We start from the raw sequence: 15,842 nt of genomic DNA, 5'->3' as shown, positions 1-15,842 counted from the left end.
TTCACCCTATATCCTCTCTGAACCCACCATCAAATGGATATTAAAGCACAAAGCAGCGTTACCCACGGAGAAGCCGTGGTGTTTCCCCTTAGGACACTTCAGGTGACCCCTGCGCGGGCCGCGCACCTGCTCACGCCCTGGGACGGCACCTACCGCAGAGCCCAGCTCTCCCTTGGATTCACTGGCATCAGGCTCAGTGTCCTCGGTCTTGACCTCTGCCTTCACTTCCAGCATTGGTATATCGGGTCCTGGCTGCTGGGAGCTGGTTTCCGCGCTGGCCACCGAGGAAGGAGTGGGGACCCTGTTATCGATGCTGGCTGCAGCCTGGGAAAGCTGTGGAGAAACCAGAATTATTTACTTTTGTTAACAAGACGAAAGAAATGCTGCCAAACTCCACAGGGCACCCAGCATACAGTTTCAGGGTGACACGGCTCAACACTACCGTAACAGACAGCCCTCTCTGAGGTAGCTAAGAACAGGATTTCAAACAGGGTCCCAGAGGAGGTCAACATCGCACAGAAACACAAAGACCTGCCGACAAAGAATGCAGAGGGAGAGGAGCCGGACTTTCCATTTTCTGATATAAAATTATCTTCTGGAAGTTTCTATCTAAGTCACAGAACCGATTTTAAAAATTAATTCCTTCTAATAAGGCCATTAAAGTTTATCGTAAAAGACTAAACTGCAGATCCTGAAGTGCACGTGTAAGAAGGGGGATGTAGTACCTACAGGGACTGAGAACGTGTCATCAGCCCGCTCCACACTCAGGGCCGGTGCCGGTGCCGGTGGTGGTGGGGGGAGGAGTACGCAAACATCAAACTAGGGAACCACCACAAGAATTCTCAATTTTCAAAGTCTCATTCATTGTTGCTTTTTGTTTGTTGTTGTTGTTGTTGTTTTTTAAGATTTTATTTACCCATTTTAGAGAGAAACAGAGTACCCAGTGGATTCATTGAGTTGCGGAGGGGGGCAAAAGGAGGAGGGAAAAGGATAAGCACACTCTGTCCCAAGTTCAGAGCCAGACACGAGGGTCGATCCCACGACCCTGAGATCAAGACACAAGCTGAAACCAAAGTCAGATGCTCAACAGACTGAGCCACCCAGGCACCCCTGCCTCATAGAGTTCTAATTTAGGTAAACAAAGGGAATATAAAATTACAAAGGAAACTTATTTAAAAATAAGAAATATAAAATAAGGATTAAATAATAAACACACTCCCTATGAAAAAATACATAGAGTAATGTTATCCTGGGGGTACTGTTAAGATCTATTTTGGTATTTTTATAAATAAATATCCTCAGTCCCTAAGAATAAGGCTAACGTATTTCAGGGGGAAGGGTGATTTCTAAGTCAGACTATTATGAAAACAGACATGAAGATTTCAGTGGTAAATGGGGCAGGGGTGTGCAGGGTATGTGGGGTGGTGAGTGGGCAGCCTACAGCTGGGCCCTGCCAGCAAGCAGGTCCACGGAGGACTGGGCAGACATGAGCCACAGGAAGCGCTAACCTGGGTCTGCCATTCTGTCCTGAGAAGAACAGGCTCCAGGTCTGAAAACATGGCTGACAGGCAAAGTCAAAGCACATACAGTTAGGAACGCGACTTGGGTTTGCCACATCCTCGGGATGTTAAGAGAAAAACTATTACGACTCAGAAGACACCCACTTAGGATAGATAATAGGGAACACATGGCTCCTACGTACAGGGGACCCAGGTGTGATTTCTATATAACTGATTTCTGAAAATCCATTTAATCAGAGAAGATAATCTTTAAGTCACATCCTGCCAAACACAAACATGGCCTTCGGAGGCAATGTCGGAAACAACACACAGCTCATATGGTTTGCCCAGGGGACAGATACTCCCTGGGACTGCACAAGACACTAAAACAACCCTGTGACAGGATTTTTTACAGGAGAAGTTCTTGGTTAGGAGTCTCAGCCCAAAGACAGACTATGGGGCTCACCGGCGTGCCAGGAGGCTGGGCGTGCACAGGTGTTGGCTGCTGCTGTGATGACTGAGGGGTGGCCACAGACGGGGGCTGGACTGGGGTCTGAGGCTGTGGGGTCACCTGGGCCTGGGCTGCTGCCTGGACCGTAGGGGTGCTCTGGGTTTGGCTAGCACTGGGCACAGAGCCGGGAGTCGGGGTGGGAGTCTGCCCGGAAGACGACACGGGAGTCGATGGCTGGGTGGGAGCTGCTGGCTGGGGAGGAGTCATCCCAGGCGCCGTCGGGTGCTGGAGAGATGGCAAGCCAGCGGCCGTGGAAGCAGGCGGTGGTGTCTGGTGCAACGGTGACTGTGTCACTGGCGGGCAGGGCAGTTGGCTGGCTTGGGGCCCAAGCATGTTCAGAGGGTTAGGAAGAGCAGCACCAGGCACCTGTCCCTAGCAGAGGGAGCAGAGGAGGTTAGAATTATTTCCTCATGTGAAAACATGACAACAGACCTGAAGAATTAAACGCATGAATATCTAATCATGGTCTCTTGGTGAGGTCTGCTGGTTTCAAGGCAATGTGCTGTTTGTAAAAATTCACCCTGCTGTACACATAATAACAGGCGTTTTCCAGTAAAGTTATTGCTACGGAATGTTTCTCATCCTGTGATTTGCAGAACTGTTGAAACGTCTGGCTTAAACTAACATAGACCCACTCAGCCTACGAGCTTCATGATCCAAAACAGCTACCCACAGCTTAGAACACTGAAAAAAGGATTTCTCTCTCTCTTTTTTTTTTTTTTCAAGAAAGGAGTTACTAAAACACTAAAAAATGTTTCAGCAAAGTGATTCCCAAATGGGGACACACTTTGCAATTACATGCTGACTTTTTAAAAAAGTGATTCCAAGTCACTGCTCTGGAGCAGGGGTCTGCGAACTAATGCCCACAGCCCACTCCAGTGAGCTGCCTGCTCCTGGGAGAAGTGTCGCCAGAGCACAGCCACGCCCACCCGCCCATGTGTGAATGGTCCAACCTCGGTCGCTCCAAACAAGGAATGGAGGAGTTAAAGACCGCGGCCCCTAAAGTCAAAAATATTTACAGGAACAAGTTTGCTGTTCCAGAACAATGGGATGTTACAGAAATGAAGAATTAATAATACTTAGTGAGTAAATCTGGTGTAGTCAATAACCTTTTTTCAACATTACTGCATGTAAAAACTGAAGGAGTACTGTCTTCCAGGTAAGACCTGGCCTATTCCAAACACATGTACATGTGTACACAGCAGCAGTTCCATGCACGACAACGAACAATTCTCCAAAGGGTGAAAAAGGCACTGAAATGAATGGAAGACGGTTCTCTTCAACTTTAAACAGAGTAATTAAAAAGACACTTGACAAGAAGAGAACTCCTCAACTGACCCAGTCAGCCGACCTCACCCAGGATGATGCCCAGAGAGACAGGCAACAGTACACACCAACCAAGGTGCTGGCCGAGTGCGTGGGGCCTGTCCTCACTCTAAAACTCAAGGTCTCTCAGGATCACATGTGAATTTAAAACAATTAAAAACCAAGAAGATGACAATTAAAAAACACAAAACCAAACACAAAGCTCATGAACCAAAAAACCACAATCCATTCCAATTTGGTTAGAAGTCTCCCCAGACATAATAAAAGTAATTCTAAAGAAGATAAAAATAACACAACAAAATGGGGGTAAAAAGTCAAGAGATGCTCATACATAATAATGAAATGTGTATTCTGGAATTCTCATCTCTATAAAACGAGACACCCTTGAGTCAGGAGGAAGCTGGGCCCTGTCCCGGGTGCATGGTACCTGTGGCACGCCTGTCTGGGCCGCCGGCTGCCCAATGCCCACACTGTTCACACTCATCGCCCCACTGGAGGACTGGAACTGGTTCTGCGGCAGGAACTGGTTCTGCGCAGGAGCCTGGGCCATAATGTTGTTGGTGTGAGCGCCCATCATGTTTGGAGGCTGAGGCATCCGGGAAGGAGAGATGGCCATCTACAACACAAGCAGCATCCAGAGATCAGAGGGGAGGGCCAGAGTCTTCAAGATAATCTAGGAGAGAGGAACTCCGAATCCTCCCTTCCCCATGGGGAGAAAGCCTCTCACTAAGCCTTTCTAGCCCCCAAGCACTTTGCGCGCTTTCTCATGCAACTTCTCCAAGAAGCCCATTTCAAATTCATCTCTGAATAGAAATCAATAGCATGCTATACTTTAAAGTTCAAAATACAACTTTCACAACTTCTCTGACATGTTAAGAAAGCAGCCTTAGGAGAGGAAGCACCAGGAGCTGAGGAACGCTGTCAAGCATCTCTCAGCGACTCATCTGAGATTGCACACTCCAACCTCAGAATTTGTCTTTTGTTTTGTTTTCAAAGATTTTATTTATTTATTTGACAGAGAGATAGGGGGAGAAGGAACACAAACAGGGAGAGTGGGAGAGGGAGGTGCAGGCTTCCTGCTGAGCAGGGAGCCCGACACGGGGCTCTATTCCAGGACCCTGGAATCATGACCAGAGCCAGGCAGACGCCACAAATCCCTATGAATTTATCATCCCAATAAATATAAACAATGGTCACATAATTCTCATTTGTAGCCATGAAAACTTAAAAAAAAAAAAAAAAAGGAAGAGAGATATGAGGTAAATAAAGCATAACCAAATCCAGAGAAACCACCACCATAAGATTCTTGATCTACAATTTCACGCGTAGAGAATTTTGCTTATTCGAGCAAGGCCTTCTCAGCACAGCTGAGGCAAACAGAAGCGCTTACCCCTGGAACGGAGCCCATGCTGTTCATCGAGACAGAGTGGTTCATGGGGGACGCTGCACGTGGTCCCATGGGAGCTTGTGGCAACTGTACATTCCCCAAGGACATTGGGGTAAATGAATTCATCCCTGTAAATGCACCCACAATGGTTCATTAGAAAAAGCACCCATAGGAAAACAGAGCTACAGCTCTCCAAACTCTAAGCAAAATAAGTTGGAACACATACATAAGACACACAATAGAAATCACCCCAAGCAATCAGAAAAGATGGTGATGTAATACTTTTCAAATACAGAAAAACGGCACCGACATGGCGGTGGTAAGAGTGGATTGGCAGGTGCGGGCAGGGCAGCACGAGGAGAGAAGGGAAAACATTAGGTCAACCACCAACGAACACAATAGCGCCATGAAGGCGCTCCTACCCTCCACAGAGGAGGTGCTGGTTAAAGCCAGGGCACCCATCTAAGCCAACCTCCCAACACCTGCCAGAGCACATGGCTCCCTTCTCTTCTGCTGGAAGGCCTGTCCCATAATCCCAGGCCTCCTGGCTCTTCAGCTGGGTTTAAATTTATTGTTAGAAACTGATATAAGACTCAAAATACGGTTTTAATTTTGCAACCATGTAAAGTGTTCAGAAAGTGCCCAAGGGTCAGCAATTCTCAATCCCACCTCCACTCCAGACCAGCAAGGTCTCCCTTTCATGGCCACTTCTCCCTTCCCAGGGTGTGCACAGCCCACAGGAATGTCACACCGTGAAAGACACCTCACTGGCTGCTACATGTCTCCAGACCAAGGGGTCTCATTCTTCCTCACTTCCTCACTTCCCACTGTGAACTCTACACCTACATGTAAAGCTCTATATCAATGCCGGTCCAAGCAAGTCTTAGAACTGACAGTGGCCATCTAACAATCCTCCAGGTGCCACCTTACCACTTGCTCAGACGTGAAGAAGTCTCAGAGAACATGCATCTCCCAAAGCATTGTCTTCACGGACACCTAGAAATGTCACCCTAAAAATACCAGTGCCTGCACGGGCCCAGGAGGACTTTGTAGGAAGGCTGTAAGCTTCCCCCTCTCCTAGAGGATTTTAAGGTAAGAGAAAAAGGCAGCACTGAGAAACAGCACCACCAAGAGCCCCTGTCACGTGGCTGGAGATGTGCTGGTGAGCGCGGCAGGAGCGCTCTGCTATGAACCTCCTTCACTACCCTGCTCAAAAGGCCTCCTCGGAGCCCAGATCACCCCCATCTCCCACGCTGTCCCTCACGCAGCACGCAGCTACATTCTCAAGGCTCCATTTCCCGACTTCTTGGGTTTCCTTCACTCTCTTACCTAGTCTGTCCACCAAAACACATCCCTGAAGTTTCTCCCCAACACCAGTATACCTACCATGTCTCTTTAGTACGCAATACAAGATTACCATAGCTTTTAAAAGTTTTATTTACCTTTTGAAAGTAATCTCTACAAACCAATGGCGGCTCAAGCTCACGACCCCAAGACTACCACAACCTTTAAAATGACCTCTTTTCCCCTCTTGGACCACTCTGCACCCAGCAGCAAGGCCGTGCTTTGGAATCTCCTGGATAATGTCGCCCCTCATTTCACAACCTGTGAACAGGTCCTGTCGCACACGTCTCATGAGACAAGAGCTGTAAAAGCCTTGAAATGCCCCTCCCCCAGCCTCCCCGACTCCAACAACTGTTCCAGCCACAGACACCCTAGAATCTCAACCTGAGCAAGAACCTTTAAAAGTGGCTCAGGCCAGCTGCCAGCACATCCAGCCTGAGAGGAGTACAAACCCTGTTCAGTCCGGCTCAGTGCTCCCCTCAGCGGCCTTTGGACAGGCCTCCTTCCCCCACCAACGAGGCTTTTCAAGAAGACTGTTCCTAAGAATAATGTGCCCTCCTGTCCATTAGGGTAAGAAAAGGCTAGACCCTACTTCTCATCTCCCGGGGGGGGCTTTCCTATGGTCTTCTAACTTCCAAACACCACCGAGTATCACTGCCTGTGGAACTGAATTCCGACCATCAGCAGAAGGCATTGGGAGGCTAACAAGGAGCTAGAGAGAAATGCAGAGGGAAGAGGAACAACGAATCATCTTTGTGGCTGTTCAATGTTAAATCGAAACACGATTCACAACAACAGTTCAATACCTTGGGACACCTGCACGCGGTTCACTGGCAGGGGCATGGGTCCGTCTGCAATGGCAGAAAAAACCTGCTTATTTATTTTTTTTTTTTTTTTTTTTTTTTTTAAAGATTTTATTTATTTATTTGACAGAGAGAAATCACAAGTAGACAGAGAGGCAGGCAGAGAGAGAGACAGGGAAGCAGGCTCCCTGCTGAGCAGAGAGCCCGATGCGGGACTCGATCCCAGGACCCTGAGATCATGACCTGAGCCGAAGGCAGCGGCCCAACCCACTGAGCCACCCAGGCGCCCAAACCTGCTTATTTAAAATAATCCTTCATACGGGAAACAAGGAATTTTACCTTCAGAAAGTCAAACTACACCTGGGAGTGGGTGCAAAGGCACCATGTATTCTGATGCCTGCGCACCCTCCCAAGGCCTCTCCACACACAGGCCGATGCGGAAGGCCGCAGCCACTACCACACAGCTTCCAAAGTGTGCGCTCCCCAAGAGCACAGTTCTCTAGGCTTAGAAATACACCCCAAACCCGGAAGGGAAAACAAGCCAACAGACTGAGGGCTGGCAGAAGAAAGTGAAGTCCTTACTTGGAGGCCTCACAGGCTGTGCCTGCGGAATCCCTGGGGGCTGCGCCCCGGGAGCCGGCAGGGCGGGCTGGTTACCCAAGATGCCTTGTTTGTGCAAACGCGACCTCCGTTTTTCTTCTAGTTCTTTTTGTATCTTGTAGATTTTTTCTGCCAGTAAATGATAGTATTCATCCTAAAGAGTAATAACATTCAACATTAAGCAGCCAAAGCTGTAAGAATAATAATAAAAAAAAAAAAAACCCAATCTGTTTTATATATTTTAACAAACTAACGAGCTTTGACAATAAGTACATAGGCAAAGGTCAGTATTCAGCACTTCTGTTGTTATTTTTTGTTTCACTCTAGGCCCAACAGGGGGCTTGAACTCATGACCCGGAGATTAAGAGTCCCATGCTCTACTAACTGAACCAGCCTGGCGCCCCAGTATCCAGCAGCACTTCTAACCAATAAACCTAAAGCCCAACTTGTTTAATGCCCAGTGACATTACAGGACTTATCAGACAAGGGGCGCTCAATGCACGTAACATTCATTCCGCAGTCGAATCACTTCGATGGTTGACACGGCCGGTAACACAGTACCAGCATTAGAAGCAGCGCCCACTGCAAAGTCCATCCATGGATAAAACACAATTTTACATGCCTCGTTCACCACTGTAGTGGACGTTTGTAGTCAACCAAGAGGGTTGTGCGGGATCTGCTGTCTTATCTGGGATGTCTCTCTGGTCAGTGTCCTCGAGGTGATGAGTCTCCCTGACTAACGGATTTCCCCATTCCCAGACAGATGCCATTCTTCCGACTGTGTGTGTCATGCGGCTAGAACACGGACGACAACCTACCCTGCTGTTGGCAGACTCATACATGTCCCCCTCCACCTTTTTAGCGTAGGCCACGAGGTTCTCCATGCGGCGATCCTTTAGGGCTGCTGGGTCGGGGGTTGGAAAGATGGCTTGCACGCTGCAAGGACAACACACCCAGTCAACAGACTGTCAAGACACCATCAGTAACTTGCTGATTTATACAGGACGACATGGAGAGAGAGAAACAAAACCATCTACTTATGGGGGGCAACATACTGCTGAGAGAAATGCCCAATCTCTGTCGTCCAGTATGCAAACGTCACTTTCTGGAGACAACACTCACCTGTCAATTTACCTGCATGTCAAACACACCAATATTTTGCTATTTACTGTTAGGTCATCTCAAGAATAATATGATGTCAAACTCCTAATTTTTTAATACCCGTTTATTTGAGAGAGCGCGTGAGCACGTGCGTGCGAGCAGGGGGCAGAACAGAGGGAGAGAACCTCAAGCAGACTCCCCACTGAGCACGGGCTCGATCCCTCAACCCTGAGATCTTTACCTGAACCAAAATCAAGAGCTGGGTGCGTGACTGACTGAGCTACCCAGGCACCCCTTTAACTCCTAATTTTTAAACTATTTATCATAAATAGTTTTCACTAAAAAGATGAAGGGAAAAAAACCCACTCTAAGGGAATTAAGCCGATCTAATTTCCCCTTCAATTTAACTTAAGTAGCTCAAGAAAGGTAACTGCTGAGTTCCTGTCGGTGAACATACTGTATGTGGCACGATTGTGCCCTCTGTACTCACCAGGCCAAATTCCCCCAAGTTCTCGGGGGCCTCCACAATTATAATCTTGAGTTACAAAACAAGGGAAAGCTTCTGAGCTAACCCCAACTCCCTGCTGCATGTCAAAGGTCAGAGGACAGAAGGTCTGGCCACACTAGGAGCCTTGACCTCTGTGACACGGGCAACAATTCATGCCCCCTGCCGGGCAGGGCCACAGACGCTCTGACACCCGCCAACTGGGATTCTCAGGCCTGCCAGCAGTGGCTGTGGGCCCCGGAACAAGAGACCCTCTTCAGCTGCTAGGGCACTGTCAGCTGAGACCCAGGGACCACTCAGGAATCCAGTCAGACATCAGGGACACCACAAAGCTGTCATACTGCCGTCAGCCACTGAATTCATCGTATGTGAATAAAGGCAAGGCGGGCACGTACAGTTTATGCACTAAATGGCTCCGCAGGTCCTGAGTGACATGTTCGTGCCAGCCTTTCCGAACACCGGTGCTGGAAGGAGGGGCCGCTGTCGGTATAGTGCTGAGGGTCCCGATGTTTGCAGGGCTCGAGCCATCATTCATCAGGGGGCTGGGGAAGAACAAGAACACTCGTTCCACCAACGAAGTGACACAGATGGGCTTCGTTTAGAGGAGGTTTTTCAATCACACCGGGCTTCAAAAACTGAGGACAGCCCAGTGATGTATGAACAACAAAACCGAAGCCGTGTTTAATGTATTATCTACAGCTGTTATAATAATAATAATAACAACAACAACAATAATACAAAGCACCCCCAGTATTACCTTTGCGGTCACACATTTAAGAAACTATCACAGTCCTGTGATGCCCCGCCCACTTTCACGCACGCCATCACTCAGATGGGAGCCAACTGAAACACGGGTCTTACTTTGTGGCCCCGAGGGAAGTTGGAAGAGCTGATTCTGAAATCAAGTTTGGTGGCTGCTGATCCGTTGTTATTCCTCCTGCTGGAATGTTCATTGGGTTATTTCCTTTAAAGACAGAAAGAAATCAACCAACTCCTAAATTACAACATAGACTTCAGAGTTCTGATAACATAAACAAGTCACCACATAAGTAAGTGATTCTTATGAGTGTCACTAACAGCCACTGTGGCAGGACTCTGCAAGGCAGTCCTGTTCTGAAGGTCACCAACGTGTACCACTGAGCTGCAGACTCCTCACTGCGTTCTGTAACCACAACCACAGGCATTTCTGTGGAGGCTGCTGGTATCATAAATGGACTCTGTGGCTGTGCAAAGACTGACAGAATGATCCACTGGCAAGCTTCACACTCTTGTTCCGGTTCCATTAATACCGTGCCCTCAACAACTAAAGTGACGTGTCATGCAGATTTGAGTCAACTTTCCTTTTCATCTCAGAAAATAAGATTACGGAAATCACATGCAAGTGAAAACATCTGTGCAGAGTATTCACTTTTTAATTTTAATTTTTTAAATTAAAAAAAAATTTTTAGATTAACATACAATGTATTCTTTGTTTCAGGGATAGAGTACCCAAAGTAAGAAAAAGCTGAGACTAAGAAAGGTTAACGGTCTCGTCCCAAATTATACCCTCAAACAGGAGTAAGAGTCAGCTTACAACTCAGGTCTGAGGGCTCTGACCCAATCACAAGGCCAGCAGAAGTTAGATATACATGAGGGCAGTTTTGTCCAAAAAGCAATAAATGAGATGTTTTTAACTGGTCAATCTTAAGAGTCATTTTTAAGATTAAAATATGTCCTTTATCAGGAAAACAACTGAACTAGGACAACAATCTTGACTTCACTGGACTGATATAACTGCTTGGCTCACTTTAAGAGCACTGTGTCAACTTAAAGCAAAGTGTTCAAAAACACAATATGCAGAGATGGCAGAAACAGTGGAGATGCGTGAGCGAATGAACAAACCCAGCTACTGATGAGCTGTGCTAACAGAAGGGACGAGGCCGAGGCAGGAGACCTTGGCTGAGACTCCCTTCAGGCCACTCCTGTCCGGGCTGCTCACCTCCAGCTGTGGGCTGGCCTGTGACCAAGACCCGCCGGGACCTGGCGGGCCACCTACGAGTTCTCCACCGGATCAGTGGATTCTAAGTGGGACATTCGTAATTCTAGCTTGGGACATTTTGCGTTCTGAGCCTCGTGAAATGCCACGTATGAACCCGGTGCAGACAGCAGCGGCAGAGTGGTATCATGTTGGTTCCTTTTTTCTCAAACCCATAACATCTCCCTTGCACGGGCACTGAAGTTCTTTATTTCAAGTGCTTAAAAAAATAGCATCATCATAATTTATACGTCTGTTAATTTGAATTTAAAGTAACAACAGTAACAGTAAACAGTCTTCGGTTCCAGAAGGGCGTGTCATCCCCAATGCTGCACTGGACAGACAAGTTCCCAGGAGCTCCTCCACCTACCCAGGGGGTTGAGAGTCCTCATCTGCTGGTGACTTTGAGGCTGTGCTGGTTGCTGGCCAGGAACCTGAGGCTGCAGCTGCGTCTGGGGCTGGTTCAGGTAAGGGAGTCCGAGAGCAGCGTACGCGCGCTGCATGGAGCTGGGGTCTATGGGATTTGGGTTACTTAAAGACGCGGCATTCTGCTGGCCTGTGCCAACAGAACCAATCGTGTTCTGAATCCCACTAGCTGGAGACCCCAGGATGGCTATAACAACAAACAGACAAACAAGAAAGGTCAGTGAAAGGAAGAAGCCCATAAAAGACTGACAAGCTCCTGAGAAGCAAGTACAATTTCATCAACAGACTGTATATGTCATGAGGCAACCGAACAAGGCTACTGAGAATGGAACTACGCAGGGAAAGGGGACCTGGGCTAGTCACCTCTTCTGTGCAGCAGCGCCTGAGGAGCAAAAACCTGAAGGAAATTCAAGCTTTGATCTTCCAAAGCAACACATCACAAAATCAGAGCTCATTAATGAAAATTATGTATGAAATCTAGAGACTCAGAAGTCTTTTTAAGGGAAGGGGCCGACAAGTGACAACAGGAAGTGTTTTGATTTTGGGTGGGGTCATTTCCCACCACTGACAGGAACTAAGGGGCTGCCACTTTCCCTGAGGTCCTTCACTGCTCACCGCACCAGGACAGAGGATTAAAGAAGGGGCAGCAATGATACCCAGGTGGTCAGTTTTGTTACGTATTTATAAATCGAGGACATGATTTTTTTTTTAAGATTTTATTTATGTGAGAGAGAGAGAGAGAGAGAGAGCGAGCATGAAATGGGCAAGGGGCAGAGAGAGAAGCTAGCTCCCTGATAAGCAGAGAGCCTGATGTGGGACTTGATCCTGGGACTCCAGGATAATGACCTGAGCTGAAGGCAGTTGCTTAACCAACTGAGCCACCCAGGTGCCTGAGGACATGATCTTTTTAACGACAAAATTCCAATTCCTTGAAACTTCTATGTACAATGGCATTAACACCAAATCTTCCTTTCCTATGGTTTTCTCCACAGGAAGGCCCCATGCTAAGCCATCTGGCTACTGAAAGCTGCTCAAGAAATACTGTACTTGAAGGAGTGATCTAGCTAAAATTAATGGATGGAACGAGGTCTGGCGACTGTGCGCGGATTATTTATCCAGGCGTGACCTCAGTACCACTGAGGATCAGACACTGGGACTGCATCGCGCAGCCATCCTCAGCCTCCACTACCGGGCCTTCCGATGGCATGCAGGGCACTCCATGCCGGTACTCCACCACCTGCCGAGGCCAATCCCAAAGACCAAAGGAAAATCTGTAGCAACATAAAGATTCCCAAGGACTTCAAAGTTAACAGAGATGACCCCGAATTTGCATCTCCTTGGTCACTTCAACTTCAATCCATCCCTCTGTCCAACCATACAAATGTCCTCATTTGGTGAGCACTTACATAAGGCAGAAGTTTTATGTCCTATCATTTGTTCTTATTCTTAAGATTTCCCCTCTTTCCGACTTCCCCAAACCATAAAGCCATGTATAAACAGTAGCTTATAAAACTGATACTATAATACACGATCTTTGATACATTAAGCACTATCACAAAGCTTTGTCATATTCTGACAATTACATGTAACGGTAATATTCTCACATTCATTCATGCAACTATAACATAAACAACTCACGTGCTTATCAGAGTATTTTAATTAAAGCTAAATGTGTAAAAAAAAATCTTGGTAATTACACATTCCATATTATTAACTTCTCTAATAAGGATATTCAGATCTCAAACTCATTAACGTTCATTAGACGCAATTACACACACCAAGCACCTCATTATTATAAATGAAAAGCAATTCCCAGAGTACACGTTATGACATGTGTGTAGCTCAAATCATGTATGATTTCTTTAAAAGTATTTTCTCTAACAGTTAATACTCCCTCCCAGCCCCAAACTTTCAACATATGCCCACTGTATTCCTAAAACTGACAGGCCAGGTTTTCTTTTCTTTAAAAAACAAACAAACAAAAAACCCATTTTATTTATTTATTTAACAAAGGGGAGGGAGAGAGAGAGCACAGCAGGGGGAGCAATAGAGGGAGACGGAGAAGTGGGCTCCCTGCTGAGCAGGGAGCTCAATCCCAGGACCCCAGCCAAAGGCAGACGCAGAACCAACTGAGCCACCAGGGTATCCTAGGCCAGATTTTCTAAAAGAACTCTGATGTCACGGGCGCCTGGGTAGCTCAGTTGTTTGAGCATCAGATTCTTGATCTCAGCTCAGGTCTTGATCTCAGGGTCGTGAGTTCAACCCTTGAGCTAGGCTCCACATTGGACATGGAGTATACTTAAAAAACAAAACACAACATTCTGATGTTTAAAAGAAAGTAATAATAGTAGGATGGTTTATTTTTCTATCACCGACTGGTATAAGAAATAACAAACCCAGAGTATATTTGTGACACACGGTCATGAACTGTGGAGAGGAATTTAAAGAAAGAAGGTATCTAGGAGGCCATAAGGGTGAAGAGATAACTTTTCCTACTATATTCCATTTTTTATCCACCCAGTCCCAAATGCCATCCTTTCCATCAAAATGCCCCAAACTGCTTCCTGCAACTCCCACAATGCCTTCTGGGCTTCTGTTTCTCTCTGGGCCTTTGTCCACGCCACACACTCACTCACTGAGTCCACAGGGGGAGTGCATGCGGACTGTGTGGGGGTGCTCTGTGAGGCTTCGGGACACGAGCACAAAGTCTGCACTCAGGGAGCACAGGGGTGGCTGGGAGAGAGGACACATTACCCTAATAATCCCCTAAGTCACAGGGACTCCAGACCCTGGAGGGAGAAAACCAAGCTTATCTCTGTACACACCCCGAAAGCAGGACCAGTCGAGGCTCTGGTCTGTAGGCCGCGCATGGGGCCGAGCACACAGCCCTGGAAAGCCCCTGCCGAGTGCAGGGAGCTGTGGCAGGTGGCAGAGCGACCGGCTCTCCCAGGGTCCTCCCTCACGCAGCACCACAGATCTTGGGGCTGAACAAAACCAGAGTACTAAAGTCAGCAACACTCATTTATCTGGCATCGCTGAGAACGAGGCCTTATGCATTCCTCACTTTTACACAGCATTGATATTTACCTCTTTAAATCGCAAAACCCTCTTGTTCTTTCTCCCATTTTTACATCTCCTTTCCTTTCTTGGAGCCTAATGGTGTGTTTCATACACAGTCTGTCCCCCCACAGCGTCTGAATCCATCAGTGTGGCTCTTCTCCCCGTGTCGGTGGCATTCCCGCCAGTGGCACCTCTTCAGGACGCCCCCCATATCTCCACTGCCTCACCACTCGCCCACTGCAGCTAAACCGGGAGCCTGCGACCCGGGAAAGGAAAGGCCAAGTCTTCTAGTGGCCTTTTCAGGACCTGCTGCCACTTTTCATGCCCTTCCTCTGAGACAACAGAGATGGCTGCATGAACAGGTCCCACATCCAGTCACACTGCGAACATTCAAGTCCCCAATAGTCTGCAGTAAAACTGGACTCGATGTGAAAATCCAATGAAAATGGACAAACTAAATCTCAAAGCTCTGTCTGCACAGAGACTTCCCATGAAGCGGGCAGAGCAGCCACTAACCAGGAACCGCTCAGATTCTACTGAAAAAGCCCTGCTGCAGCTCAGACCCGCAGACGTCTCTGCAGAGCGGCCCCCACATGCCGCGTGCACTAGGACGGCCTTCCTTTCCAGCATCTTCTCTCCCTCTTTTTCAACAAGCAATCTCTACACCCAGTATGGGGCTCGAACTCACAAACCCGGTTTTAAGAGTCACATGTTCTACTGACAGAGCTGGCCTGGTGACCCTCCAGCATCTTCCTGTGCCCAGCATAGGGCAGGACAAGAAACGGGAACACCTAAGCCCCAGGGCTGGACCTTTAGCACAGCCACCTCCAAGCAAGAACACACAGGCATGCAACAGTGTCTTCTGCAGAAGCCAAACTCGGGAGGAGGAACACTGTGGGACCCAGAAGAGCAAGGCGAAAAGCTACTTTGATGAAATACATCACAACTGTGTGACCCAGACTGCTGGGTACTTAAGTTAGGGGCAGAGAAGCCTACAGCTCTAACCCTACAGCCATTCAAGTTCCCCTGTAACCTCTGCTCCCCATCCCAGGCACAGGCCGTCAAAGAGGCATCTGAGAGTCTCTGAAGGGCTCTCGGGTGGAACAAGGGCCTGTTCAACACCACTTACTGTGCCCCGGAGCAGGCTGCTGTATGAGCAGAAGCTTTAAGGAGGCAGAGTTGGACTCACGTCATGAAGGAAGGCACTTCACAATCACAGGGACTTAAAACTGGAACAAAGAGCCAGACCAGGTAGTGAGAGTCAAG

The 15,842-nt window shown here is 47.8% G+C and overlaps 1 protein-coding gene across 2 annotated transcripts in view; it reads right to left on the bottom strand.

Annotated features, from left to right (window-relative positions):
• The window catches only part of LOC101681230 (CREB binding protein), a 124,966-nt gene that overhangs the window by 31,779 nt on the left and 77,345 nt on the right, over window positions 1-15,842 (bottom strand). The window contains exons 6-15 of one of the 2 annotated variants that reach the window (XM_004750536.2): window positions 11,461-11,703; window positions 9,938-10,040; window positions 9,472-9,618; window positions 8,289-8,406; window positions 7,453-7,624; window positions 6,874-6,918; window positions 4,727-4,851; window positions 3,764-3,952; window positions 1,966-2,382; window positions 154-333 (exon numbers count right to left, since the gene is read on the bottom strand). In XM_004750536.2, the coding sequence (XP_004750593.1) occupies window positions 154-333; window positions 1,966-2,382; window positions 3,764-3,952; window positions 4,727-4,851; window positions 6,874-6,918; window positions 7,453-7,624; window positions 8,289-8,406; window positions 9,472-9,618; window positions 9,938-10,040; window positions 11,461-11,703 (1,739 nt within the window). The remainder of the gene's footprint in view (window positions 1-153; window positions 334-1,965; window positions 2,383-3,763; window positions 3,953-4,726; window positions 4,852-6,873; window positions 6,919-7,452; window positions 7,625-8,288; window positions 8,407-9,471; window positions 9,619-9,937; window positions 10,041-11,460; window positions 11,704-15,842) is intronic. The other variant, XM_004750537.2, reaches the window with a different exon arrangement.

The sequence above is a fragment of the Mustela putorius genome, unplaced genomic scaffold (assembly GCF_011764305.1).
Source record: "Mustela putorius furo isolate JIRA1106 unplaced genomic scaffold, ASM1176430v1.1 tig00004007_pilon_pilon_pilon, whole genome shotgun sequence".
NCBI lineage: Eukaryota > Metazoa > Chordata > Mammalia > Carnivora > Mustelidae > Mustela > Mustela putorius.
The sequence above is the reverse complement of the archived record's forward strand: the minus strand, read 5'-3'. Positions and strand labels throughout refer to the sequence as shown.